Below are 27656 nucleotides of genomic sequence, written 5' to 3'. Positions count from 1 at the left end.
CCTTCCTTCCTTCCTTCCTTCCTTCCTTCCTTCCTTCCTTCCATAAACCCAGGAGTGCTCAGACACATGAGGAGGGCTCCTGGGCTTCTTGGCGTGCAACTGAAGAGGCTCGAGCACTTCCAGGCTAGGAACTGGCGTCCCAAGCAGCTAAACCAGCCCAGCCAGTCTTAGGCGGTTGGCGCACTAGGCTAGGGTAGAGCCAGGGCCGGTTCCGCTGACAATTCTCATCAAAAAGTCTGGGTTTCTTAGGTCCTGTAACACCCAACTCCAAGCATTCTCCATAACCTGTACATGTGCAACATGCAAAATGATGGGCTCAGGGCCCACATCACAGGACACTAAATACTGCAGCCACAAGCCGCAGGGACTAGCGGGTAGAGCGAGACGGGACTTCCCTCTTATGCGGCACGAGGTAACTACAGGGTATCCAACAGCAGCAACGGGCCTTGGGCCTTAACCAGCCGGGCTGCAGTAACTTAATCCGCGCAGTGGAATCACCGAGATGATTGATCTACTGCTTGCTTGAAGGGGAGAGCGCATTCATTGCTCAGACTGAATAAGAAACCATCACAAGGCTGCCCACGTGTGGCCTCAGCAAAGCCAACCGCCAAAGCGAGACCACAGGCCGTATGGCCGGGGAGAGAGAGGCGGCTCTGCTCACGATGCTAATCCATCAGGCCCAGCTGTTCACAGAAGCTACCACCAAGTTTGTCTTCTGAACAGGACCGCAGCTCTTGGCCGGCAACGAAGGCAGTCCAACAAACCATCTGCGTTACACACTGGGAAAGCTGCCAAGGGCCCAGACCGGGCCGTCAACTGCCCGTTCAATGAAATAAAGTGGCTTTCTCAACCAGGCACTCTCTAGACACATTTCACTACACCTCCAATTATCCCTAGCCAAGGGTGGGGCTGAAAGTGACGATGGGAGCTGTAGTCTGCAGGGCACCGCGCCGTAAAAGGCCAAGAGACGGCATTGAATACCGATGCCAAAATGGATTAAAGGATCGTCAAATCATAGTGTCTGAATGGTGGAAGTTCAAAAGAAGTGACCCAGTTCCCTCTTGAGATGAGCCAGACAGGAGATCCACTGGGATTGTTCACGCTTGCCTTGCAGGACTAGCATTCCGATAATGCTGCAGCCTCGTGTAAAAAGAGATGAACCACAGAACTGAAGTTAAAGGACAAGGAGAAGAAGTGACAAAACGAGGAAACAGAGAGAGGAGAATAACATAGACAACATATAGTTGAAACAGAAGGGGAGGGTGGAGAAAAAGAAAGAGGGGAGAGTAATGTCAGCTCAAGATCTATTTCCATTCAGACCTGGGGAAATGTACACAGCTTTCCAGGAGTTGAACTTGTTATATATTTTGACAACACTGCATCTTTGGTTTATTTTCCGTGGTCGGAGGAACATGGATAGGGACCACGTTGTTGCTCGGAGACATGTCGTTTTCACGTCTGTCTGACATCTGTTTCTGGGACACGATGCGATAAATCTCTGAAAGGAGAGAAGCTGCTTGTGACCAGAGATTAAGAAGAGGGCCCAGTGCTGATTCCTCCATTCTGGAATTCACCCTCCTCCTTGCATGCACCAGCCACAAAGCCCCACTTGCAGGAGTTGTGAGCTTGGGAGCATCTAATCAATTCAGTCCCTTCCAGGTTTCACTTCTTCTCTTGCTACCTAAGGATACATTTTCTCACTGGGAGATTTTGATGTCATCAGGAGTCTTTGATACTTCATTTTTAAAAATTTGTGAAAGTCAAGTACTTACCCTTCTTGCAAATCTGTCTTTTCCCTCAGCTAACTACTTGTGAACATATTCCTTGAAGGAACATAGGTAACCTCAAAGGAAAAATAAACCAATCTATAGATCAATAAATCCATCTTCTTCTGCCACTTTCCCCAGTGGTCATTGGTTTAAATCTGCCTTACCCAACCTGGTGGTCTTAGATGGGCTGCCCCCCATTCTTTATGGGTTGCTGGGCTGAGCTGAACAATCACTGATGATCGCTAGGCTGGGTAAGGACAGGCCTATTTATTAAACAGTTTGGAAGATAAAGATCTCAAGCCCAGAGATCTGTTCAAATGGATTATTAAGTAGCTTGCTAAGTATGGTGTGTTCCACCATCTGGAATTAGAAACGTGCCATTAAGAAATGGGCAACGCTCGCCTGTTACTGACGTCCAAGGCCTTGGCCAAGATGGACACTCCTGCAGCTTTTGCCCACCAAAGGAAGTTCTGACTTCCAACCCAGGCATCTCCAGTTAGAGTAAGGACTTGGAGAGCAACCAGCTTGAAATGGCTCTTCCCTGCTTGGAGGTCTTAGCAGCCACTGCCTGTGTCTGCCTAGCGAGGAAGCATGACCAGATGGGCTAATTCTACTTTATTCACTGACAGAATCTTGCAAGTCTGAAAGTACATCTCTCCCCCACTGCCTTTACAGCCCAAGAAACTAGGGAGGGTCCCTTCTGGGACGTTTGTCACATCCACACTCCTTCTCCGGGCTCAGCTGCCTGTTATCCGACCGTTCTCTCGGCTGTGGCTCTTCCCCCGTCTCCCAAGGTCGTTCCCACGCGCCATTACAGCCTAAGAGCTTCTGTCACTTGATCTTCCTAGACATTTTGGGATTGCAGCTCTCAGAAACTGGGGAGTTCCTGGTCCCAGCAGATTTGGAGGGCAGCAGTTGGAACATGAGCTGAATCAGGAGCATGACATTTCACTTCAACCAAGGGGCTTGGAGAGCATTCTAGGGGTTGCTCTGTGAAATACAGGGAGGACTGGCATAAAAAAGGGGATGGGGCCAGGCCAGAAATGATGCAATACATATAATTAATTTGAAAAAAATCCCATATTCTCGTTATTTTGATAATCTTCCATCATGTTAACAATTACAACTGATGGTGGCTTCTATAGGGACGTTGGAGGCTACCTCCAAGGGTTCTGTGGGCCCTGTGCATCCTGCGACCTCATCCTGCACAGGTTAGACTAGTCACGTTCCAACCAGAAGCCCTCAAATCTGCTGCTGGGACTGTATGCCTAGAATTCTGGCAGTTGAGGGCCCCAGTTGCAGAAGCTGGTGTGGACTGATTCAGTTTCTCTGAATGTATAAGCCGTCCTTGAGTGAGCACTTGACCCAAGTGCCCTGGCACAGTTCTTCACGTTTATGGGGATTAAGAGTTGCCCCGGAATGGCTGCTTTTCACTTGAACTTAAAGCCACTCCAAGCACCGCTTACAAACTCTGAAAGACCACCTCCTTATCTCCTAAGCCGCTGCTGGTCAAGCAGAGATCCAAAAGCGCTTCCCAGCCGCTTTGCCACATACTGCAAATGCTACCTTTGAGACTTGCTGTAATCCCTGTATTATTAATTAGGATATCTTGCCTCTGGATTTTAAACTTTGACATAAATTCCTGGAGTCAGTCTGTTTTGCTGTTTACTTTAAATGGGGCAGGAGGGAGCAAGATGAGGCTCCCACAGGATACAGCCTTCTGCAGAGCTTTCTCAGCCAAGAAGGTGGGAAAACCACCCCCCTTAATTCAGCCGTCACCCTACCCCCACATTAGGGGGGTGCGTGAAACAGAAAATACGTTTTGTTTCGAACCACGCCTTCCAGACGTTCTGCCAAAATGCTTCAGCGGAAACAAAACCCAGAACATCTTGGGTCTTCCAGGTTCCAACATCTGGAGGGATCCCGGAGTGATTTGATGGGATAAGTAGGGCAAGACCGGGGCACCCTGCCCGCTCTCCCTTCTCTGCACGGCCAAGGCATGCCAATCCACCTGTCCTTCTGAGGTCTGCACCCAGGGTCATAAGGAGACCCCTGGCTTTCCCCCTTCCTTCCCCTGCTCTTCAGAACCACCACATGTTGGTCCCTGCATGCTTCCATTCAGACACAGCTTTCCCCCAAAGCAGTTGTTCTATTAATGGGATGGCTGTACATGGAATATTCTGAGCGTCCCTCCCCTCCACAGCCTAGCATTCCAGATGCAAAGGTTAGTTAGGCTTTCAAAGCTGGGCAGACATAGAAATCAATCAATCAATCAATCAATCAATCAATTAATCAATCATTGCTCTGCTTTTAAGGGTGGGAACAGAGGACACAGACACATCCAAAGGTGCCTTGGAGAAGGGAATGCTGGGTTGCTGAAGAAAGGAAGAACAGAAGTCCGCCACAAGCAAAATAATCAAAGTCAGGATAGAATGTGAGGTTAAGATTTAACACTGATTCAAAGCTGAGATTCTTCTTTTATGTTTTCTTTTGATTATTCATTATGCATGTCTCTTTTCTGTGTTTTTCCTCTTTTTCCTCTTTTCCTATAGTAAAGCAGTATCTTTTAAAAGAAAAACTGGGGCATGTGCATGAAATGCCGCCGTCTGCAAATCCTTTAGTGTCTCTTCTGCAAATCATTGACTGGTGGCCTCAACTGCTCAAAAGGCCAGCCGCAAAGCAAAATGCACCAACAATTCTAAAGAATTTCAAAAGAAAGGGAAGTCACTTTTACCACACTGGACATATTAAGAGCAAAAGGAAGTGGAGCCTTCAGGCATGTCCCAGCTACGCACTGGAAGGGCTTTGGCCGTCACTTCATACCCACTTTTCCTGGGACGTGGAGTTCCACTTGCAGAATTCTCAGGACCTCCGTCCAACAAGGAACACTTCTGGAGGGAAAGCTAGTCTGTCTCTCTGTCTATCGTCTGTCTGTCTTTTTGGAGTGTGACTGCTGGAATTGACGGGCCTTTCTCCTCTCTCTGGACAACCGGGGCAGACGTAGCAATGGCAATTTTTACCAACTAGACCGCGCAGGGTGGGACCAACTGCTTTGCTAAGCATAGATTTTAACAGAATAGATGCAGTAAACGTGTCATGCCCCTTCATGAACTTTCCTGGCCACCCGGATGAATCCCTTTTCATTTCTTGACAGGAAGACACACCCGCTGTCGCCGCCCCTGACGCAGCAGCATTTTGCCAGGTGGCGCACAGAAAGCACTGGGAGGTAACGAGGGGACGGCAGCTGGTCGGGTAGCCCCCCCTTTCTCCACCGCCAGCCCATAATCTTCTCTTGCTCTTGTGCTACTTTTTAAGACGTAACATTTTACCCACGATCTGGACATTTTGTCCTTGCCGCGATTTCAGTCGTTCTTTCGGAGGGAACTGTACCGGACTTTGTGCCGAGAACAACTCAGCAGTAAGAGGAAAGGTATGGAGAGTTGCAAGGGAAAAAGCAGAATGGCCCTGTCTATCAGAGCATTCCTCATTCAGGGCAGGTCCTTCCGTGCTGCTGGTCGCCAGTCTAACACTCGCACAGGCACGCACACACACACACGTGCACGCCTTTGGAGGCCAAGGCCAGCCAGATGCCTTTTAGAACTCGAGGGACAAGGAGAATTCTACCCCTCCGGCAAACGGCAACGGTCATTGTTGCTAAGGCCCCACTCACCGGTCAGAATGGTCTGGAAAGCTGCTTCCACGTTTGTCGAGTCCAAAGCAGAGGTCTCAATAAACGACAGGCCGTTCTTTTCTGCAGGGAAGATGACAGGCCGGTCAGGGGGATTGGCCGGGGGGTCTCGTGGCCTTGGAAAGTGCAACTGGAGGGCAAAATGGCCATCATCCTTTCCCAGTTTTCCATCACTGCTGAAGAACTAGAAAACGGACTTCAGCTTCATTGCACAGTCCTTCCAGTGATCTTTCCTCCTCCACACCCTTCTTATCCAACCTGCCACTGCCAGAATATTTTTACACAGGTAGTCCTCACTTAATGACCACAATAGGGACCAGAAAATTAGTTAAGCAGTGCAGTCATTAAGTGAGTCACCACATGACTGGACCCAATTTTACAACAATTTTTATGATAGTCGTTAAGTGAACCACAGGTCATTAAGCAAGTCAACATGGTCATTAAGCGAATCCAGCTTCCCCAATGGATGTTTTTTGCAAATCACAATCATGTGACTACAGGATGCTTCAACTGGTCGTAAATGCGAGCCAGCTGCCAAGTGCCCAAATCACATGATCACAGAGGTGGTGCGAAGGTTTGTGACAGTCATAAGTGTGAGTACAGGTCATAAAGCACTTTTCCAGAGGCCGTCGTAACTTTGTTAAACGAGCGGTCGTTAAGCGAGAACTACCTGTAGTGCTTTGTTTGCATAGGCGATACACAACAGCCTCCTTTCACTGAACTAATTGAACAAAAGTGGCTACACCTCTTTTGCTTTGTTTTTTTTTGGGGGGGTACCATGGCATTTATGCAATATAAAGTAGAAATTGTTAATGCTATGATGGTTTAGAAGAGCGTCCTGTGGCGCAGAGCGGTAGGCAGCAGTATTGCAACCAAAACTCTCTCCATGACCCGAGTTCGATCCCAGCGGAAGCTGGAGTCTCGGGTAGCCGGCTCAGGTCGACTCAGCCTTCCATCCTTCTGAGGTCTGTGAAATGAGCACCCGGCTTGCTTGCTGGGGAAGGGGACGACTGGGGAAGTCAGTGGCAAACCACCCCGCTACAGTCTGCCAAGAAAACGTTGCAAAAGCAGCGTCACCCCAAAGGGTCAGACATGACTCGGTGCTTGCACAGGGGACCTTTCACCTTTCACATGATGGTTTAGATAAATTAAACCTTTGAAGTTAAGGAGAAAAAAGTTTGTATCAATGTGAAAAAAGAATTTCTAAAATGTTAATAAACATAAGGTTGCTTGAATTGTACAATTAAAGCTAAGTATGGTATTCAGAGACAATTCAATTATTTTATAATATAAAAAAGATTTCTATCTCCGAGCTTAATGCTTAATACTAAGGTCTCCGCTGTGTTGCTATTTATTATTTATAAATGTTAGAAAAAGAAAAAGAAAAAAGAAGCCGCTTGGAAAAGTAGATAGGTATCTGATTTCGGACTTTATACTCCAACCGATTTGCATTATTTATAAACATTTAGTCCCTCTTAGAAACCATACTGTGTTTGTACACTGCTTTTTTTTCCCAAGGGTTTCATGGAAATAGCAGGGACGTGGTGGCGCTGCGGGTTAAACCGCTGAGCTGCCGATCGGAAGGTCGGCGGTTCGAAACCGCGCGGCGGGGTGAGCTCCCGTTGCTAGTCCCAGCTCCTGCTCACCTAGCAGTTCGAAAACATGCAAATGTGAGTAGATCAATAGGTACCGCTTCGGCGGGAAGGTAACGGCGTTCCGAGTCGTCATGCTGGCCACATGACCCGGAAGTGTCTATGACAACGCCGGCTCCAAGGCTTAGAAACGGAGATGAGCACCGCCCCCTAGAGTCGGACACGACTGGACTTTACGTCAAGGGAAACCTTTACCTTTATCTTTTCATGGAAATGGCTGGGGAGGGCAGGAGGCAGAACCTGCATCTTTTATGCTGCCTGGCCCAGTGCTTAGAAGGAGGTGTTGTCTAAAATCATACAGTCCGGGCTCCCACCTTGCACCAAAAAAAAAAAGCTTCTTTCATCATCAGAAAGGCAAGAATGTTTTTAAAGCTATGGAAAAGAATAGGAGTAAACACTGAGCTGGCTTAAGAGCAACATTTTCACTGTAGAACTTCTTCTTTTCCCTTCCTGAGTGATTAGCAAAGTATCTTGTGCACAGAGAGGATGGAATTTTGCAATCCTCAGAAAACGGCATTTTGATGCAAGATGGTCAGTGAATTGGAGAGGGGACCGTGCAGTTCCTCCTAAACAGAATCCCGACTGCCAGGATCCCCGCCTTCTCTCCGCACTGCAATCAAAAGTCTTCTCTTCACTGCAAGTGGCATAAATCAAGCCTTTTTAATCATGATTAGTGCAAGGACCCGACATCACATTCCAGAGTGAAATCTACCTGAGTCTCAAACTCAGATTTATTAACGGGCCAATGATGAGGTCACGACAGGCTCCATAGTTTAATTGCTCCTGCCCTTCAGTGGGAGGAAGAAGAGAAAGAGTGCACGTTCTAATTTCATTTTTTAAAAAGCCTAGCTGCTGCTTAGCTGGTGGGCTCTCCTTACTGATTGGGATTGACAGGTCACTAAGATATAACTCTAGCTGACAAATATGCAAAGGACAGCAGTCACAGGGACCGGCAATTCTCCAGCAGATCCTGGGCAGACAACAGGGAAAGCCAGGAGGAGGTAAAAGACAGCCAGTTTGGTCTAGTGGTTAAGGCAACAGGCTAGAAACCGGGAGACCGTGAGTTCTAGTCCCTCCTGAGGCACGAAAGCCGGCAGGGTGCCCTTGGGCCAGTCCCTCTCTCTCAGCCCAAGAGCCAATCAGGCGTGGTAGGAGAGTTCTAGTTCCGCCTTAGGCACGAAAGCCGGCTGGGTGCCCTTGGGCCAGTCCCTCTCTCTCAGCCCAAGAGCCAATCAGGCGTGGTAGGAGAGTTCTAGTCCCGCCTTAGGCATGAAAGCCAGCTGGGTGACCTTGGGCCAGTCCCTCCCTCTCAGCCCAAGAGCCAATCAGGCGTAGTAGGAGAGTTCTAGTCCCGCCTTAGGTGTGAAAGCCAGCTCGGTGCCCTTGGGCCAGTCCCCGTCTCTTAGCCCAACCCACCTCACAGGGTTGTTGTTGTGGGGAAAATAGGAGGAGGGAGGAGTATTAGGTATGTTTGCCGCCTTGAGTTATTTATAAAGATAATAAAGGCGGGATAGAAAATAAATAAAATAATAATAATAATAATAATAATCGTAGTAGTAATAGCAGGCTGGGGAGTGAAAGATGTGCCAAAGCGTAACGCTATTAACCAAAGAAAGCTGGGAAGAAGGAGATGAATTGAAACACAAGCCAGCAAAATACAGAGTGAGACCACTGATTACTTCTACAATCAGTTCTCCAATTTGCTGAGCCCGATAAACACTTTTGGCTATGAACACCAAAACTAGGCTGCATGCTTCCCCTTCACCACTGAGCGATGAGCTCTCCCAGCCTGGAAAAGGAAGGGACTGTAGACAGCTTCTAAAAAGAACAAACAAGGAAATGGTGGGGGGAAGTGTTGTTTTGGCTAAACAGGAGAGAAGCCAAGATGGGGAATCAGTAACTAAGCAGAGATTTGGAAATAAGGACATTCAGACACCTTAAGGACATCTAAGAAAGCAAATAATCTACAAAAAAAAGGATGTTTCCTTTGTTGTCAGGGAGAATAGATAAAAAGCCAAAGCACCAGAGCGCGAAAGATCTCAGTCACTCCTTAACTCAGGAGTGATACGATAAATTGGGCTCCTTGGGGAGATCGTTCTGGGCTGGATTCAGTGGGCCCCCCGTCAGTGTGGGGCCAGGCCACTCTTCCCTACAAGCCTCCTTGGTTGAATCTCTCCTTCCAAGATACTTGCTTGCTCTCGCTACTGAGTCAGTTGAGGCAATTAATAAACCAAGATTTCTCAGCTGGGGCAGCCTAATTATGCAAAACTTCCCATCGTTGCCCGATGCTGCTCTTGACAGATCATCTGTTTTTAGCTCCAACTTTGAAGCTAGACGAGCAGCATCAGTAACAATTAAAGCAATCTTCACTACAGGTAAGTCCTCGCTTAGCAAGTGCCTCGCTTAGCAGCCGTTCGAAGTTACGATGGTGCTAAAAAAAGAACTTAGCAACCACTCCTTGCATTTACAACCTCCGCAGCATCTCTCTGCTCTTATTTTCACTTATTTACCCCATACCAAGATGTCCTCCAAGAGAAAGAGAAGGAACCCCAGTTCAGCTGAAGGAAGTAGCAAGAAGCAAAGGAAAACTAAAGTAAAATCATAAACATAACTGTGGTCATGTGATTTTTTTCCCATGTAACAACTGCTTCACTTAACAACCAAGTTGCCGGTCCCAATTGTGGTCACTAAACAAGGACTACCTGTTAAACATAATTCCATGGGAGAGGACGTTCCAGGGACTCAGCCACAATCCGAGGGGGGCCCAACGCACTGACCTGCAAACGCTCGGGCTTCGTCTGTTGGGACAGCTCGCAGGTGACGCAAGTCGCTCTTATTGCCCACCAGCATGATGACGATGTTGCTGTCCGCGTGGTCCCGCAGCTCCTTCAGCCACCGCTCCACATTTTCATAGGTGAGGTGCTTGGCGATGTCATAAACCAGTAAGGCCCCCACAGCGCCACGGTAATAGCTGAGGGCACAAGCACACACAACAGTTTTATGTATAATTTACCTTTCTAGGGCAACCCACTCGTTGACCAATCTGCGTGGCTTACAAGGATGAAAACAAATGCTGGGTATTAAAGTGAGGGGAGGAAGAAACCCGCAGCCTGTGCATCTTCCGCAGTGGAAATCCATAAAGGACATGTTCGGTCTCCACAGCTAAAGGACCAAGCACTCGTTCTTTGACAAACATTGGCCCTGCTTTGCCTGTGACTGGGTTCACACATTACACTAAGGCAGGGCCCAGAGAAGTAGTCTCGGAGTGCATATAGTCCCTCTTTTTTTAATATTGGAAGGTTGGGGAATTTAATGGGTAAAACCTATTCCCCTAAAGCAGGGTTTCTCAACCTTGGCAACTTGAAGATGTGTGGACTTCAACTCCCAGAATTCCCCAGCCAGCATGTTCTGTCCTGGTCATGCACCAGACTCACCTGCAGCCGTTTCTGGGAGTTGAAGTCCACACGTCTTCAAGTTGCCATGGTTGAGAAACACTGCTCTAGAGCCTTCCAGATGCTTAAGACTCCTGCTCCATCCCTTCGAGAGCCAGCTTGGTGCAGCGATTATGGTGAGGAGGTACAAACCGGAGGCCATGAGTTCTAATCCTCCCTTAGAGAAGAAGGCCAGCCGGGTGACTTTGGAACAGTCCCTCTCTCTCAGCCCAACCCACCCCGCAGGGTGGTTGTTGGGTGGGGAAAACAGAAGTTGGGAACAATACATTTACTGCCTTGTTGTACAAAATAAAGGTAGGACATAAACTGGACAGAGAAATAAATCTCCTGTGTCCCTCCTTCTGGAGTAATCCTTCCACATGTGAAACAAAACCTGATGGCCCCTTCAAGGCAATGGGAAGCTGCACAGCATTGCATACAGCCATTGAATACAGCCTGGTGTACAATACACCAGGCTTATACCAATCAAACCACACTGCACCTTAGTATAATGCGCAGACTTAATCAGTGTGTTGCAGCTGATCCTCAGCAGACAAGCACCCACAAACTAGTACAGAATTTAATATCCAAGAGCCTCAAGCTAATTTTGTCATTATGTGTTTTTGTTAACAGACCTAATAACAAGGATTCAGGACTTCAAAGACAGAAACATTAATTGTATCACATCATCACTAATCTGTTCACAAATAAAAGAGTCTTAAAACTTCTCTAAAAAGCATTTTGCAAAGGTCTAGGAGCAGAAAGTTCCATGGCCATGGAAGGGGAAACCTATATTGCATGATTTAGTTTTACAGGTAGTCCTCACTTAGCAACCATATTTGGGACTGGAATTTCAGTTGCTAAGTGAAGTGGTCATTAAGTGAGCCTGACCCAATTTTATGACCTTTTTTGAGGTGATTGTTAAGCGAATTGCCGTGGGGGTTAAGCAAACCATGTGGTCGTTAAGGGAATCATGCGATTCCCTGTTGATTTTGCTTGCCAGAAGCTGGCCAGGAAGGTTGAAAATGATGATCGCGTGACCATGGGACTCTGCAATGGGCATAAAGGCAAACTGGTTGCCAAGCATCCAAATCGTAATCATGTGACCGTGGGGATGTTGCGACAGTCGTAAGTGTGAGTACCGGTTGTAAGTTGGTTTTTTCAGCACCGTTGTTAAGTCCAAACCATCACTAAACGAATGGTTGTTAAATGAGGACTACCTATAAACCAAGGGTGCAAACTTTTGCAGGGCCAATCCCACCAATATTAAGCAGGTTGCCAGAGATTACTCTCCAGAAAGCAAGCAGGGCCAGGAGGAGAAACTAAGTCTGATTTAACTTACATTTAAATTTAACTTGCACTTAAATCACCTTAATATAGCTAATGTGACTATTACCGCCATACAATTTTCTCCTTCTGCCATGTTAAAAATAAATGTACAATCAAAAGTATCATTGTACAATTGCTGTTTTAATCAACCCAAAGGGAACTTTATGGAAAGCAGGGTGGAGACCTAGTCAATAAATAAGACACCGCAAGATGTCCGGTCTGGGCAGAACAGGAAGAGAAGGGGCAACTCACGCCGACGTGATGGCTCGGTATCGCTCTTGCCCAGCCGTGTCCCAGATCTGGGCCTTGATCGTCTTGCCGTCCACCTGGATGCTCCGTGTGGCGAACTCCACCCCGATGGTGCTTTTGCTCTCCAGGTTGAACTCATTGCGCGTGAAGCGAGAGAGAAGGTTGCTCTTCCCAACTCCGGAGTCCCCAATGAGAACCACTGGGAAGACCAAAGGGGACATCTTCAGAAAGGCAAGAAGCAGACCGACTGCCCCGGACTGACCACCCCGGACCGCCCACGATCCCCTTTCAAGGCGTCATGCTGGCAGGACGAAATGGAGGGCGATCTACAAGAGCCCACACTTAACAAGGTCGTTGGTCTTGACAGTACCCCGAGGCATTGGATCACCTCTGTGACTCTGACACGTCATGCGCTCAATCCCTTGCTTCTGTGCAGTTTTATCCGTTACAGCCAACCATTCTCACGAAAACAGTGTTCAGGGCAGTTTTAAAAAAACAAATACTCCAACTCTTTATAGTATAGAAACAATCTACAAAACGCATTGCAAGGAAAGGAGAATAATAAATAAATTCTGTGTTACTAATCACAGCTTCAATTCACCAGTCTTGATATGTAAGTACCATAATTACAGATACAATATTTATTCAGATTTCACGTTTATTTCTCAGTTACTCCAATTAATTTAAGCATCTTGACCAGTCCCAATAGAAGCCAATTGTTTAAAAAACAGACACATAAATCTACAGATGGCATCTTAGAACTGGCAGACCTACATCCTGTCGCGCTAAGAAGGGAATAGAAGGGAATCCTTTTTCATCCTGGGCCTGCTGCTCTATGTAGACCATTTTCTGAAAAGACAGTGGGATCTCTGGCCTCCGCTTCTACCAGAAAGAAAACTTGGCTTCAGCTGATAGCTACACCCAGACTGCAGGGCTGAAGGGAAAGTGTCCTTACCTCTGGAACGAGAGCTGATGAGTTATACATTTTTTCTTTCTCACTACAAATTTTGACACTCAGTCAGCGAAAATGAGGAAGCATTTTCAAAGCCATTTGTGACAGGGATTCCTCTATCTTAAAGGGCCTGCGTATCTTTCTCTGGTTCCAGTGTGAAAGCTCATGTGGGTGTCCAAGTGCCAGGCATTTCTATCTCCAAAAAGGGGCCCCTTCCTTAAGATGTCAAATGGAGGACTCTTCACCACTTCAGAATTGGGGAGGGAGGTGATCCAGAAAGAAGTGTGAGAGGGCATCTCAGCGTCTCATATTTTCCCTTCTGTCGCTCTCTCTCCAAATGCCAAATTACTACAAAGAGCGAACATAATTTCCTTTTATTCATCATGTGGCCGGACTCTCCCCACTCCTGATTAAACTGCCGTTGTGCACCTCTGCCCTGGCTACACAACCTAAAGGCCTGGAGGGGGACTCCAGCAGAGGAGTGTGGTTTTGTGCCTCCCCACCCCTTCGGCCAAGTGAAAGCCAAACTGCAGGGATGTAAGAGTCAGTGCTGGGAACAGCCCCATCTACAGTTACAGGACCTGCTTTTTGGTTTAGGGAAACCACCGCATCTTGCTGGCCACGTGGCCAAGTCAAATGCAAGCCCCAGGGACTTGGGGGTCTCAGGGATGCAAAAGGGGGAGGCACCACCCGGCAGGCTGTGCTTCTCGGCTGCCTTGCACCCAGGTAGAGTTTTAGCATGAGGGATGCCTCCATTGCCTCCCCTGAACCTAGCGTAGAATACCTCCAGGCCTCCGTAGGAGAAATTCAGCCTGCCCCTAAGCTACCTTCGTGTTAACCCTAGGTGATAGATGGTGAACCTGACCAGTTTCTGAGTTTGGAGCCAAGAAGGATCTGTCTCCAAAATCCTGCAGGCACAGGTTGTGAAGGCTCCCTTGATCCCAAGCAAGACACCAAACGTAGCACGTGACTGCTCATTTGGGGGTAGTAAATGGGAGGGGGAGATCGCCTCGTGATCACTTTTATGGACCGTCCCTGCTGGTTAACATCTACATAAAGGTGTTGGGAAAGGTCAACCAGCAGTTCAGGATGCAGTGCCATCAATATGGCGATGCTGATCAACTGTACTTTGCCACCACCAGCCCAGCTGGAAATGCCATTAAGTCTGATCTCCATACCTAGAGGCTGTTGATGAGGTGAAGGAAGTTGAGGTTGAACTCAAGCAAGATGAAGCTGTGTCAGCTCCAACGTTATCTCCAAAGAGGTGCCGCTGGTCCTGAAGGGGTTGGGGTACAACTTGGGGGCCCATCTAGGCTCATGGTAGCTGCTGATGGGCAGGTGGAGGCTTGGGCAGGAGGGTTTTGGCCCAGCTACAGTTTGGTATGCCAGTTGCACCCTTCTGGTATATGAGGCCTCAGAGTCAGTAGCTTATGCCCTTAGTCATCACCTGCTAGGACTTCTGCAATGTGCTCTACAGGGGACTTCCTTTGAAGCCCATCTGGAAATTGCAGTTGGTCGATAAGGTAGCAGATCATTTGGTGACTGGTACTACCATGATCCTTCAGCAAAGAATCATTACCTTGTCGTGGTGCTGGAGCTTGAGCACCTCAATGATGCCATGAGCTAAACCGTGAAGGGCCACCCAAGATGGGAAGGTCGTGACAGAGAGGTCAGACTAAATGCGATCCCTGGGGAAGGTAATGGCAACCCACCCCAGTATTCTTGCCATGAAAACTAAATGGATCAGTACAACCAGAGATATGTCGGTATACCATCAGAAGATGAGATCCCCAGGTCGGAAGATGGTCAAAATGCTACTGGGGAGGAACAGAGGATGAGCTCAACTAGCCCCAGACGTGATGACGCAGCTAGCTCAAAGCCGAAAGGATGGCTAGCGGCCGACGGTGCTGGTGGTGAACGGCGAATCCGATGTTCTAAGGATCAACACACCATTGAAACCTGGAATGTAAGATCTATGAGCCAGGGCAAATTGGATGTGGTTATTGGTGAGATGTCAAGATTAAAGATAGACATTCTGGGCGTCAGTGAACTGAAATGGACTGGAATGGGCCACTTCACATCAAATGACCACCAGATCTACTACTGTGGACAAGAGGACCACAGAAGAAATGGAGTAGCCTTCATAATTAATAGTCAAGTGGCTAAAGCAGTGCTTGGATATAATCCAAAAAACAATAGAATGATCTCAGTTCAAATTCAGGGCAAGCCATCTAACATCACAGTGATTCAAATATACGCCCCAACCACAGATGCTGAAGAAGCTGAGGTAGAGCAGTTCTATGAGGATCTGCAGCACCTACTGGACAATACGCCTAAAAGAGATGTTATTTTCATCACGGGAGACTGGAATGCTAAGGTGGGCAGTCAAATGACACCTGGAATTACAGGTAAGCATGGCCTGGGAGAACAAAACGAAGCAGGACATAGGCTGATAGAATTTTGCCAAGACAACTCACTCTGCATAACAAACACTCTCTTCCAACAACCTAAGAGACGGCTTTATACATGGACTTCGCCAGATGGACAACACCGAAATCAGATTGATTACATCCTTTGCAGCCAAAGGTGGCGGACATCTATACAGTCGGTAAAAACAAGACCTGGAGCTGATTGTAGTTCTGATCACGAACTTCCTATTGCACAATTTAGGATCAGACTAAAGAGATTAGAGAAGACCCACAGATCAGCTAGATATGAGCTCACTAATATCCCTCAGGAATATGCAGTGGAGGTGAAGAATAGATTTAAGGGACTGGACTTAGTAGATAGGGTCCCGGAAGAACTATGGACAGAAGTTTGCAACATTGTTCAGGAGGCGACAACAAAATATATCCCAAAGAAAGAGAAAACCAAGAAGGCAAAATGGTTGTCTGCTGAGACACTAGAAGTAGCCCAAGAAAGAAGGAAAGCAAAAGGCAACAGTGATAGGGGGAGATATGCCCAAATAAATGCAAAATTCCAGAGGTTAGCCAGAAGAGATAAGGAATTATTTTTTAACAAGCAATGCGCGGAAGTGGAAGAAGACAATAGAATAGGAAGGACAAGAGACCTCTTCCAGAAAATTAGAAACATCGGAGGTAAATTCCAGGCAAAAATGGGTATGATCAAAAACAAAGATGGCAAGGACCTAACAGAAGAAGAAGAGATCAAGAAAAGGTGGCAAGAATATACGGAAGACCTGTATAGGAAGGATAACAATATCGGGGATAGCTTTGACGGTGTGGTCAGTGAGCTAGAGCCAGACATCCTGAAGAGTGAGGTTGAATGGGCCTTAAGAAGCATTGCTAATAACAAGGCAGCAGGAGACGATGGCATCCCAGCTGAATTGTTCAAAATCTTGCAAAATGATGCTGTCAAGGTAATGCATGCTATATGCCAGCACATTTAGAAAACACAAGAATGGCCATCAGATTGGAAAAAATCAACTTATATCCCCATACCAAAAAAGGGAAACACTAAAGAATGTTCAAACTATCGAACAGTGGCACTCATTTCACATGCCAGTAAGGTAATGCTCAAGATCCTGCAAGGTAGACTTCAGCAGTTCATGGAGCGAGAATTGCCAGATGTACAAGCTGGGTTTAGAAAAGGCAGAGGAACTAGGGACCAAATTGCCAATATCCGATGGATAATGGAAAAAGCCAGGGAGCTTCAGAAAAACATCTATTTCTGTTTTATTGACTATTCTAAAGCCTTTGACTGTGTGGACCATAACAAATTGTGGCAAGTTCTTAGTGGTATGGGGATACCAAGTCATCTTGTCTGCCTCCTGAAGAATCTGTATAACGACCAAGTAGCAACAGTAAGAACAGACCACGGAACAATGGACTGGTTTAAGATTGGGAAAGGAGTACGGCAGGGCTGTATACTCTCACCCTACCTATTCAACTTGTACGCAGAACACATCATGCGACATGCTGGGCTTGAGGAATCCAAGGCTGGAGTTAAAATCGCTGGAAGAAACATTAACAATCTCAGATATGCAGATGATACCACTTTGATGGCTGAAAGCGAAGAGGAACTGAGGAGCCTTATGATGAAGGTGAAAGAAGAAAGTGCAAAAGCTGGCTTGCAGCTAAACCTCAAAAAAACCAAGATTATGGCAACCAGCTTGATTGATAACTGGCAAATAGAGGGAGAAAATGTAGAAGCAGTGAAAGACTTTGTATTTCTAGGTGCGAAGATTACTGCAGATGCTGACTGCAGTCAGGAAATCAGAAGACGCTTCATCCTTGGGAGAAGAGCAATGACAAATCTCGATAAAATAGTTAAGAGCAGAGACATCACACTGACAACAAAGGTCCGCATCGTTAAAGCAATGGTGTTCCCCGCAGTAACATATGGCTGCGAGAGCTGGACCATAAGGAAGGCTGAGAGAAGGAAGATAGATGCTTTGGAACTGTGGTGTTGGAGGAAAATTCTGAGAGTGCCTTGGACTGCAAGAAGATCAAACCAGTCCATCCTCCAGGAAATAAAGCCAGACTGCTCAGTGGAGGGAATGATATTAAAGGCAAAACTGAAATACTTTGGCCGCATAATGAGAAGACAGGACACCCCTGAGAAGATGCTGATGCTGGGGAGAGTGGAGGGCAAAAGGAAGAGGGGCCGACCAAGGGCAAGGTGGATGGATGGTATTCTAGAGGTGACGGACTCGTCCCTGGGGGAGCTGGGGGTGTTGACGACCGACAGGAAGCTCTGGTGTGGGCTGGTCCATGAAGTCATGAAGAGTCAGAAGCAACTAAATGAATAAACAACAACAACAACAAACACTACCATGATCATATCCTATGGGTCCTACACTTGTTACCAAAAGGTTTCTGGAACGGTATGTGGGAATGACTTGGGAGACAGGAGGGAGAGCTGCAGACCTGACAACCGGTGTGTAAAAGTTATCTCAGCCCACAGAAGGAGGGAGACCGTGGGAAATGTTTCAGAAGGGACCCTCCCTAGTTTTCCAGAGAGTAAAAGGAAAGGAGGTGAGAAATATTTTCAGTCTTGCAAGATTCTGGTAATGTAACCTTACAATAAAGATAGAGCTAGTAATCCTGGTTGGGCTTTTTGTCTGGCCTACCTCACAAGGCTAACAGCTTCCACATGCAATTCAAAGTGCCAGCTTTAACTTATAAAACCCTGTGTGGCTTGGCACCGAGCTGCCTTCAGGAATGCCTTCTCCAACCTAAGTCTGCCCATCTGAGATTATCCTCCCAAAAGAACCTACCGGTGGTACCCTATTTACCCTATTTTTGTGAACAGGATTAGAAAACCGTCCTTCTCTGTGATGGCCCCAATGGAAGTCAGACTGGCCCTTTCTGTGATGGCCTTTGAAATCAGTTAAAACCCAAGCTTTTCCAGAAGACTTTTGGGGTTTTATTGTTTACCAATCCTACATTTTTGGGGTATTGGTAATTTTGTAAAGTTGTTTATTTACTGACTGTTGAAGTTAGTTTCTTATTGGTTTATTTAATTGTCTATCAATCTACATTATTTCTGCATTATGCTTTTATTTATACTGCATTTTGGTACTGTTAGAAGTCTGGAAGGATCTGGCAGCATACAAATCTAAATAACATTATAATAATTAAACATTATTACCTAATATTATTAATGCCTCCTAATCTACCAAGCAAACCTCAACTCCCCAAGTAGATATTATTCTATTCAAGGGTAAATATTGGACTTATTCATCCTGTATATTTATCGACCTTTCTCCAAGTAGCTCAGGACAACACACCTGTTCTTCCTTTGCTTCACAACAATCTTGTAAGGGAGATTAGGCAGAGTGTCATTGGCCACAGGTCCCCAACCACGCTTCATGCACTTCCTTCTAATTATATGTTTTGTTCTAATTACTGCCCATTTTAAATAATGTTTGAGTTACTAGGATAAGAACTTAGTAAGAGTGAGAAACAATGGACTGTGTATAAGAACAAACCAAATGTTTGTTCTTACATGTATAAGCATGGCAAAAAAAGAAAAGAAATGTATAAGCATGGCCAAGGGAAAAGGCTGGGTTTTAGAAGCTGACTGCTGCTGTGTACCTATGGGGTAGGGCATAATTATACGACGAATCAGCACACAACAAGGTCTTCCTGATAAAACAAGCCACACACAAAAGTTATCCATCATTATAAGAAGAGTAAGCAGCCCCAGCAGGAAAACGGCTTTTAAAAGAAAAACACCAAAGGTTATGAACATTCCCAGAAGCAGAGCCAAAGCCGCACACAACTTAAATGTCGGCTTAATCCGTTCTTGTGGTTTCTGCTGAAAGCAATAAATCTGGGGAGCCAGGGAACTACCCAGCGCAGTGGTCCCCAACCAAACGTGTTTGCTGACAATTCCCATCACCCTCCCAGTCGGCAGGGCACAATTAGCTGGTCTCGGCAACTCACAAGGACAGGCAAAGGGAGGAAGTCGATTACCTCATACAGTAGAGTAATCAGCTGACTCATATTTACAGATCCAAGCAGCTAAACCATTTCGGATCAGCTGAGGTTCTGCAAACACTTGGCAGATAAAGGACTGGACAGAAAATGGAATAGTCTTTTCTGCAGGGTGAAAGTTACTTTTCGGGGGCAGAAAATACAGCGCATTTTAAAAGTGCCTGCAGCAAATGCATTAGGAAAAAAGTAACTTGGGAATGACGAGGAGAATGACAGGTTTACTCTGCCCTTGACTACAACTTCTCATACTCTGAATGTGCCCCAGCACCTCGCAAGCCTAAACTGAACACGAAGTAGTGACTCCAGTGAATGCTGGAATGCCAGAAGAGGAAGCAGAAATGATGCAAAGTGCTCCTCTCTATGCCGTAGTTCCCAAACATGCCAGAGCACAACTCCCATAAGCCTGGGCCAAAGGACGATAGAAGCCTGCAAGCCAAGTTCAGCTAAGGATAAAAGCAGCATGAAAGTAAAACTAAAGGGCCCACAAACAACCTTCTGGGGTGCAGAGGGGTAGGTGGCAGTATTGCAACCGAAACTCTCCCCACAACCCGAGTTTGATCCCAGCGGAAGCTGGATTCTCGGGAACCGGCTCAGGTCGACTCAGCCTTCCATCCTTCCAAGGTTGGTCAAATGAGCACCCAGCTTGCTTGCTGGGGAAGGTGACGACTGGGGAAGGGAATGGCAAACCACCCTGCTATGGTCTGCCACGAAAGCGTTGCGAAAGTGGCATCCCCCCAAAGGGTCAGACATGACTCGGTGCTTGCACAGGCCTTTCACCTTTCACAAAGGGCCCCCAAAGCCCTCCTGTAGAATAGTCCCTTCTCTGAGTGCAATTCGGTCTTGCACAATTGGCCTTCTTTTCAGGGAATCTGCTGCCGGAGAAGATCTGGATGTATCTGAAGGACTGCAGAGAGAAGCAGGATTTGCCCCTCTCCCCCTGGATTCCAACTTTGTGCGTGAGAATGGCAACTGTGCCATGAAAATTAACCTGGGCAATAAAGATCCCAGGGAGTCAAATTCACAATCAAGAAGGACATCTAATCTACTGAGACCATTCAGTTACTCCTGACATAGGGTAAAAATAGCTAGCCTGTCCACCAGTGCTGGGGGTCCTGCCCTGGTTGCCCACAGGTTTCTGGGTGCAAGTTAAAGTGGCACCTTGGCACCTAGTTAACTGGAAGCCCACCTTCTCCCATTGGAATCAGCCTGGGCAGTTTGATCTATACAGGAAAACTATTAGCAGGGCCCCACTTTAGGGAGGTGAGAGAGGTTGAGGCTTGACGGCACTGCTTTTTGGTGGTCCTGCTGGTTCGCTGAACGGACTCCCACCGGGCAACCAACCAACCCTCCACCCTGCCTGAAGCTGCCGGAAACAGAGCTTGTCTGGAGGGCCTTGGTTTTGTTTGGGTTTGATTCAGTTAATTTTGCTTTTCATTAGTTTTTGAACCTCTTATTTGTATACTTTTTGTTTTTACTGGATATCATTGTATAGTTTTTTGAAAGTTTTGTATACTTTTTATTTTTACTATGTATTATTTCTTATGTATTTCTGTAAACCCTGAGAGTCCTTAGGGATTCAGAGGTTATCATCATCTTGGTCCTCAGTTACTACAATTAAACACTGCTCTATCCCCGCTCCTCTAAACAACCAGATGTTGCATGTTTTCAGTAGTTCTTTTAGTGTTAAACTCCTAATTCCCTGCTGCTTAGACATTAACACATTTTTAAATCTCTGGGTGCTAAACTTTGATCTTATATAAGATGCTGAATATCCTAAATAAAAACAACCCATTTATCGTATGGGTGTTACCACAGAAAAAGGCCTGCCTCTGTTACTCACCAAATGGATCTGATTCAACAGAACTTTTAATAGCCAACTGCACCCCAGTGAAGGTTTTTAAAACATTAAACCAACGCCTTAGAGTTAAAATTGTCAGCTTAAAGAGCATAGGGGAGATACTGCAGGATCCAACTGCCTTGTTCCTACCAAGTTCTTGACAACCACTTTTAAAATGAATTCAGGTTTCCAAGCTGCCTTTAAGGAAAGCATCATTTGCAAAACAGTTTGGTTTGGATCCGCTACCAGTGCAAATATAAGGAAAGCAAGATTTACGCAGAGGGACTCAACTGGCAACCCAACTGAAGTTGACAGACAGCACTTCTGGCCACTAATAGCCTGATCAAAGGGAACTACCATCACACTGTCTAATCTACTCCTAATTAAAAGTCAAAATTAAATTTCAGCTGGATTGTCTCTTACTTCAATATTGCCTCCCTGATGCTATCTGGCAGAGCTGGTGAAAAGGCTGTTTTCTGTTGAACTGGAGGTAGGTAACTGATGGGCTAATGTCACTTGGATTTAACATTACCATACCCTCCAAGATTTTGGACAAAAATCCAGTTCCTTTGCCAGAAATCCCTAACAAAAAAATCACTATGATGTAATGTACCTACCACACAACCAGACATTTGCAGGCTGGAAAACAGTTTCAAATGCTGTCTCAAAGACCTGAATGTGGTCAGGTAATTAAATAGGTAATTAAAGAGTCCTGAACTTTGGGGGGTCGGTGGGAGCATCTGCAATGCTGAGCATATTTTCTGGGGGTTACGAGTATCACAGGGGAAGCTAATCCATTCCTAAAATGGCTACCCCAAAACAAGAAAGGATGGAAGAGGCCAAGGGAGGTATGTCTGCTGGTATACTGCTGCTTGTGGGGAATTTGCATTTTTTAAAGCTAACCCAAATTATCCTTTAAAAATATGTCTGAAAATGTTATTGAGAGCTAAACGTTAGAAGGATTTGCCTATAATAAGAGTGCAGCATGTTAACTAAAAGACCAAACTAATTTTTCATCCAAAGGTTATTGTGTAGTTCTGCTATATGAAGTTTCCTAGTTAGTCTCAGGCAAGCCTTCAATACAGCTTGGATAACAAGAGAAGAGAATTCACCCATGCTTGACTCCACCTGACAACAAGCAAAGCTAAGCAAATGTGGAGATCTCCAGCCATACTTCTGCTCTACTAAGCCTCTATCTGGCTAGTTTAAGATCCTGGCTTGTTAAAAGTGCAACAAACCATGAATTCTGATCCAGAGGCAATGCTTCAACTATGTCCTATCCAGCAGGATATGTCATGGCCTTGAGTCACAGTGGAAGAAAAGAAGAAGGACAAGAGGACCAATCACCAGCTCTTCTGAAAGACCAGCTCTGTCAGACACTTCCTGTCTTTGAGCTATATGCAGATGGTCACTATGGACGAACTAGTAGTCATCTTTAATAACTGCTACTTAAACCTTGCTAGGGAAATTGCTAGGGAGAGTGGAAGGCAAAAGGAAGAGGGGCTGACCAAGGGCAAGGTGGATGGATGATATTCTAGAGGTGACGGATTCGACCTTGGGGGAGCCGGGGGTGTGGATGACCAACACGAAGCTCCGGCGTGGGCTGGTCCATGAAGTCACAAAGAGACAGAAGTGACTGAACAAATAAACAACAACAGCTTAAACCTTTCCTCTTCCCAGCTCCATCTTTTTCCCTCCAAGTCATGTATTGAAACTGTAAGTCCATAAGAGGAAAGGTTATTGCTTATACTGAATATAAGCCACTTCAGCCTTTTTGTCTAAAGAGAAGAGATGCTCTAAATAAATACTAAATAAACCAAAGACAGGGAATCCCTAGTTTGTTTAGTCACTTGTTGACATTTGCTCCACCTGGATGAGGCAAAATTCTGCCCTATTGTGACACCGGAATGACATTGTTTCTCTTCCCAATTTGCACTTTGGAAATAGACCCACCTTTCCAGAATGCTGCACTACGTGGTGCACAAGCAATGCGTTCATCACCAGAACTTACCATGCAAACTGTCACTATTTTATTATTTGATTAATATCATTACTATTTGGCTGTCTTTATGCTATTTTATTATTGTAATTCGTATATTGGTTAACATGTTATTATAAGTGTGGATCTTTTAAATGTTGACTGATGGTTTTTAACATTTATGATATCTGTAAACTGCCAGGAGTCCTGGCAGATATGATGGTATATGAATGGAATGAATGAATGAAGGAATACCAATATTACTTTGGAGTTGGTTGAAATTCAAATTATATTCATGTCATGCAGGCCAAAATGATCTAAACTACAGAGTGTTTCCAGCTCAGGTCACACAAGAAATAATACAGGAAAGCACATAGTGGCATTTCCAGTACGTAAGTCAGCATGAGAATGGTACAAGCCTAATTATTCTTCTCTAGTCTTGGAAGAGGTTGACTGCAATCAGCCTCGTTGGGCAGATATTCTATATCCATCCTGGGGTTCAACAGAAATTTTAGTTTATTGCACAGGTTCTTCAACTGGGAAGGCCTGATCAAAAGGAAACCTGCTTCCAAAGACTAGGAAATAGTTCACTATGTGTTTCCACTTTTATAACCTTTATTTCTAAAAGCTGGCTGTATAGCTCTATACAACACTTCCTTTTCATAATGCAACACCCATTATCTAAGCAGCCAAGCATGGTATTTCCCATCATATCCTGTTCACTATCAGAATGCTGAATAAGCAACCTGGGAAGAATGTGTACAAATCCCAAAGGAGGACAATCACTCAAATGGATTTTAGGCAGCAACAACAGAAAGGGAAATGAGGTCAGTCACAGGATCAGAACCAGACGATCCCCAGCACCTTCCTCTGCTAACCACAAAAATAAGGGTTGAGTATTCCAAGGGTCCTGAACTTTGAGGGGTCGGTGGGAGCATCTGCAATGCTGAGCATATCTTCTGGGGACTATGACTACCACGGGGGAAGCTAATCCATTCGTAAAATGGCTACCCTAAAACAAGAAAGGATGGAAGGGGCCAAGGGAGGTACAGTCAGAACCAGAAATATTGGAACAAGGATAACCGTTTTGGCATTTGGCCTCTGTACACCACTGAAGGTGAAAGGAAACACACCCAGGTGGGAGCGAAGTCAGGACTTTCAGCTGTCATTCAAGGGGTCTGACAAAAGTGGGGCACTGACCATTCAGGAAGTACAGCCAGTGGCATAAACACACCACCCAATGCCAAAACAGTTATCCTTGTTCCAATATTTCTGGTCTTGACTGTATGTCTGCTGGTATACTGCTGCTTGTGGGGAATTTGCATTTTTTTAAAGATAACCCTATTTATCCTTAAAAAATAAAAGATAAAATGCATATTAACTTTAAAAAGCCAACTTTACAATACATTCAAAAAAATCTCATATTCAAAAGCTAGCCTCCTCTTTCCACCCATCCCTCAAAGATACAAAATAAAACTGAAAGTTTATATATTTAAAATAAACCTGAACTTTATATATTAAATCACCAACCTTCTGATTGAGAAGTCTTACCGCTTTCCCACCCACTTCCTCTATTTCAAAGTGCAAAGAAAATTGGGGAAGCAAAAATATTTAGAGGAAAACCACCTTAAGGCCAAAGTGGAGTGAAGATTATACTTACCAGGCAATAATGGCTTATTCTCAGATTGTAAATATACTTTTCAAAAAGGAACACTTGCTTGAATATTAAAAAAAAAAACAGGGTAGGGAGAAAACTTTAATTGCCCAAATCAGGAAATTACCATACCTAGCACATCTGGAACAAAAGTCAATCTTCACCCCTGCAAAACTCTCTTCCAAATGATTGCAGCAATCAGTTGGGTAAAAACTGTACAAAATAACAGCCTAGATCATAACATCAAAAGAGTGCTTGGAAGAGCTGGCAGTCAAGAGGAAGTGTACCAAGAATTTGGTCTTTGCTGTACCAACAAAATTCTAAGGAAAAAGTAAGTACTGGGGCAATAATAACAAAACATTCTTAGGAGACGGGTGTGGGCAATGAAAAACAATATAGATAAAGCAAAAATTCTAAATTATTCTACAATAACAGGAAGTTACTGTTACGCTTGATAACCTCCTTCTCTCCCAATGTTTTGTGGTTACCCTGCCCCTCCCTGAGTCACCTAATACCTGGCCCATATTTAAACATTCAACTACTATGCCTAGGAAAGAAAGAGAGTTCCAGAGAAAAGACAGTAAGTTGGCATATTCAGAATGCAGAGCCTACTCCTGGAGGGTGGGGGAGGAAGTGGGAATGGGAAAACGGGGTGGTGGTGGTGATGGTGGTGTTTGAATATTAATTAGACTGGTGTACTGTAAACTCCTACCATTCTTCTCCAGCTGAATCAAATGCCTTGTTGTTGTTGCTGTTGACAAGGTAAGCTTGGCTACAATTAAGTGAAGCCTCCATGTTCAAAGATATAATGTCTCTGAATAGCAGACTGACAGCATATTGGTGTAAATAAATGGGGGCAGGGTGCTAAAGAAATACTTTTGTTCTGAACCGTTCAGCACCCCTTACTGGAAGTTAAACATCTCAGGAATTCAACCCTTCTCAGAGGCCTTTGCTATTTCACTAAGATAAGGTCATCGTTTGCATCCCGGATGAGAAAAGCTGGTCTCGAGTTCAAGGTTCTCTTCAAAGTATCTCAGTCTTAGTTTTCTACAAGCCAAAGTTGTTTAAAAGGTCAGAAATGAGAAAGACCTTGCAATCTATCACTACGCAAAGGCTAACTGGGGGCAAGAGGGTGCAGGATGTGCAGCCATCCAGTCTATTGGCAATCTGATGTATCCCAAAGCATCCTAAAGTGGGGAGAGACCAGTAGGACCATCCAATCCAACCCCCCACCATGTCCTCGCCCAGCCTCCTCCCAAAACCTCAGAGTTGGACAGCCCATAACCTCTGCAGCCCCCTCCCCAACTGCATTTTTGCTCTCCCCACAAGGGATATATAAATCGAATGAATGAATAAGTAGATTAAAAAAAAAATTGCATCCCTGATATACCAAGCCGTCAAGATTCATTAGACACCGAGATCTTTGCCAAAAAAAAGGGGGGGGGCTGTCCTGGGAGATCCCTGGGGCAATCCAGCAGAGCCTTCAAAGGGTCCCCTCCCGATTCCTTCTCACGGAGAAGCCGGGCTTCACCTTTGGAAGGGACGCGCGCTCTCGCTTCTCCCCCGCCACACACGCTCCCCGGGAGGTCCGAAGCCGCAGCCCGGCCTCCCCCTCTGCACAACAGCCCTGCAAGGCCGGACGGGCGGGAAGATCAGGACGGGGCCAAGGTCACGCGGGGCGGGTTCGGCTGGCTCGCCCGCCCCGCTCCCGCGGCCCCCCTTGGAGCCTCCCCGGCAGGCGCCCTAAGGAGAAGGACCCCGTCCGGGAGGGGGGGCGAAGGCGGTTCCCCGGGACCCTCGCTCTGCCCCCCCCGCGACCCCCGCAGGATAGAGGGGAGCGACCGCCCCGCGAGGAACTCTCTCCACCCGGCCCCGGGCAGCGCGGGGGTCGGCCTGGCGAGGAGGGGCCGGCGGCTTCTCCCCGGTGCGGGGGGGCGACCCTGGCTCGGGCGGCCTACCTTTGAAGAGATAGTCGTACTCGTCGTCGCGGGAGCCCCCCATGGCGGCGATGGCGGCCTCTCAGCGAACAAGGAAGCGCAGCTAGAGCCAAGGGGCCGCTCCCTGCAGCGGCCGCTCCCTCCGCCCTCGGACCAGTGACGCCCCAGTTCCGCCCCCTGGCCGGCCTCGCTCGCTGCTCTCCGCCCACCCGGACCACTTCCGCGGGTCAGCTGCGCCGGCTGTCCCGAACGCTTCCGGCTGGGGCGCTTCCGGTCCGAAGGCGACAGAGAGCGCTACGGAGACGCAAGGGTAGCGCGTCTTCTTCGGGAGCTTCCGGCCCGAGCGCAGAGGGGGCGGCACCTTAGGCTGCAGGAAGCGTCTCTGTGGGCCGAAGCCGGAAGTGGAGTGTAAGGCCGGAACTCTCTGGTTTTGATCTCTGAGGGGAGGGAGCGGTGGCCGCCCGCCTCGGGGCTGCAATGAGCCAGGCGGCCGCTGGGGGCGGTCACCCCCTCTTGGAGCGCGCAGAGGGTAAAGAACGCCCCGCGCCAGCGGCTCTCTGTGCATGCCTGGGGGCACGCGTGCCAAGCCCTTCCAGCGCCCCCGCCCCCGCAATGCCCCGTCGGGCAGCCAAGAAAGACCCCCGACGCGCGGCTTTTACGAAGGCGCCGGAAGACCGCGCTCGCACCGCGGTTCTTTGGTGTAATGATTAGTGCTCTGG

General features: G+C 46.7%; 1 protein-coding gene across 1 annotated transcript; it reads right to left on the bottom strand.

The window, feature by feature from the left end:
• Positions 1-10: 10 nt before the first annotated feature.
• Positions 11-27118, bottom strand: RAB11A (RAB11A, member RAS oncogene family). The gene is made up of 5 exons (XM_063313954.1): positions 26959-27118; positions 12122-12317; positions 9887-10080; positions 5440-5520; positions 11-1498 (listed from the first exon to the last, which is right to left on the bottom strand). Exons 1-5 carry the CDS (start codon positions 26999-27001, stop codon positions 1359-1361), a joined length of 654 nt encoding a protein of 217 aa, XP_063170024.1. The 5' UTR covers positions 27002-27118; the 3' UTR covers positions 11-1358.
• Between the last annotated feature and the right edge of the window lie 538 nt (positions 27119-27656).

The sequence above is a fragment of the Candoia aspera genome, chromosome 13, assembly GCF_035149785.1.
Source record: "Candoia aspera isolate rCanAsp1 chromosome 13, rCanAsp1.hap2, whole genome shotgun sequence".
NCBI lineage: Eukaryota > Metazoa > Chordata > Lepidosauria > Squamata > Boidae > Candoia > Candoia aspera.
This window is presented reverse-complemented; position numbering and strand designations above follow the sequence as displayed.

Coding starts and splice junctions, on each gene's coding strand:
- RAB11A (XM_063313954.1), bottom strand. CDS start 27,001: ATGGGGGGCTCCCGCGACGACGAGTACGACTATCTCTTCAAAG. Junction 12,318..26,958: donor GTACGACTATCTCTTCAAAG/GTAGGCCGCCCG, acceptor TGGTCTTCCCAG/TGGTTCTCATTGGGGACTCC. Junction 1,499..5,439: donor TTTCCAGACCATTCTGACCG/GTGAGTGGGGCC, acceptor CTCTCCTTTCAG/AGATTTATCGCATCGTGTCC.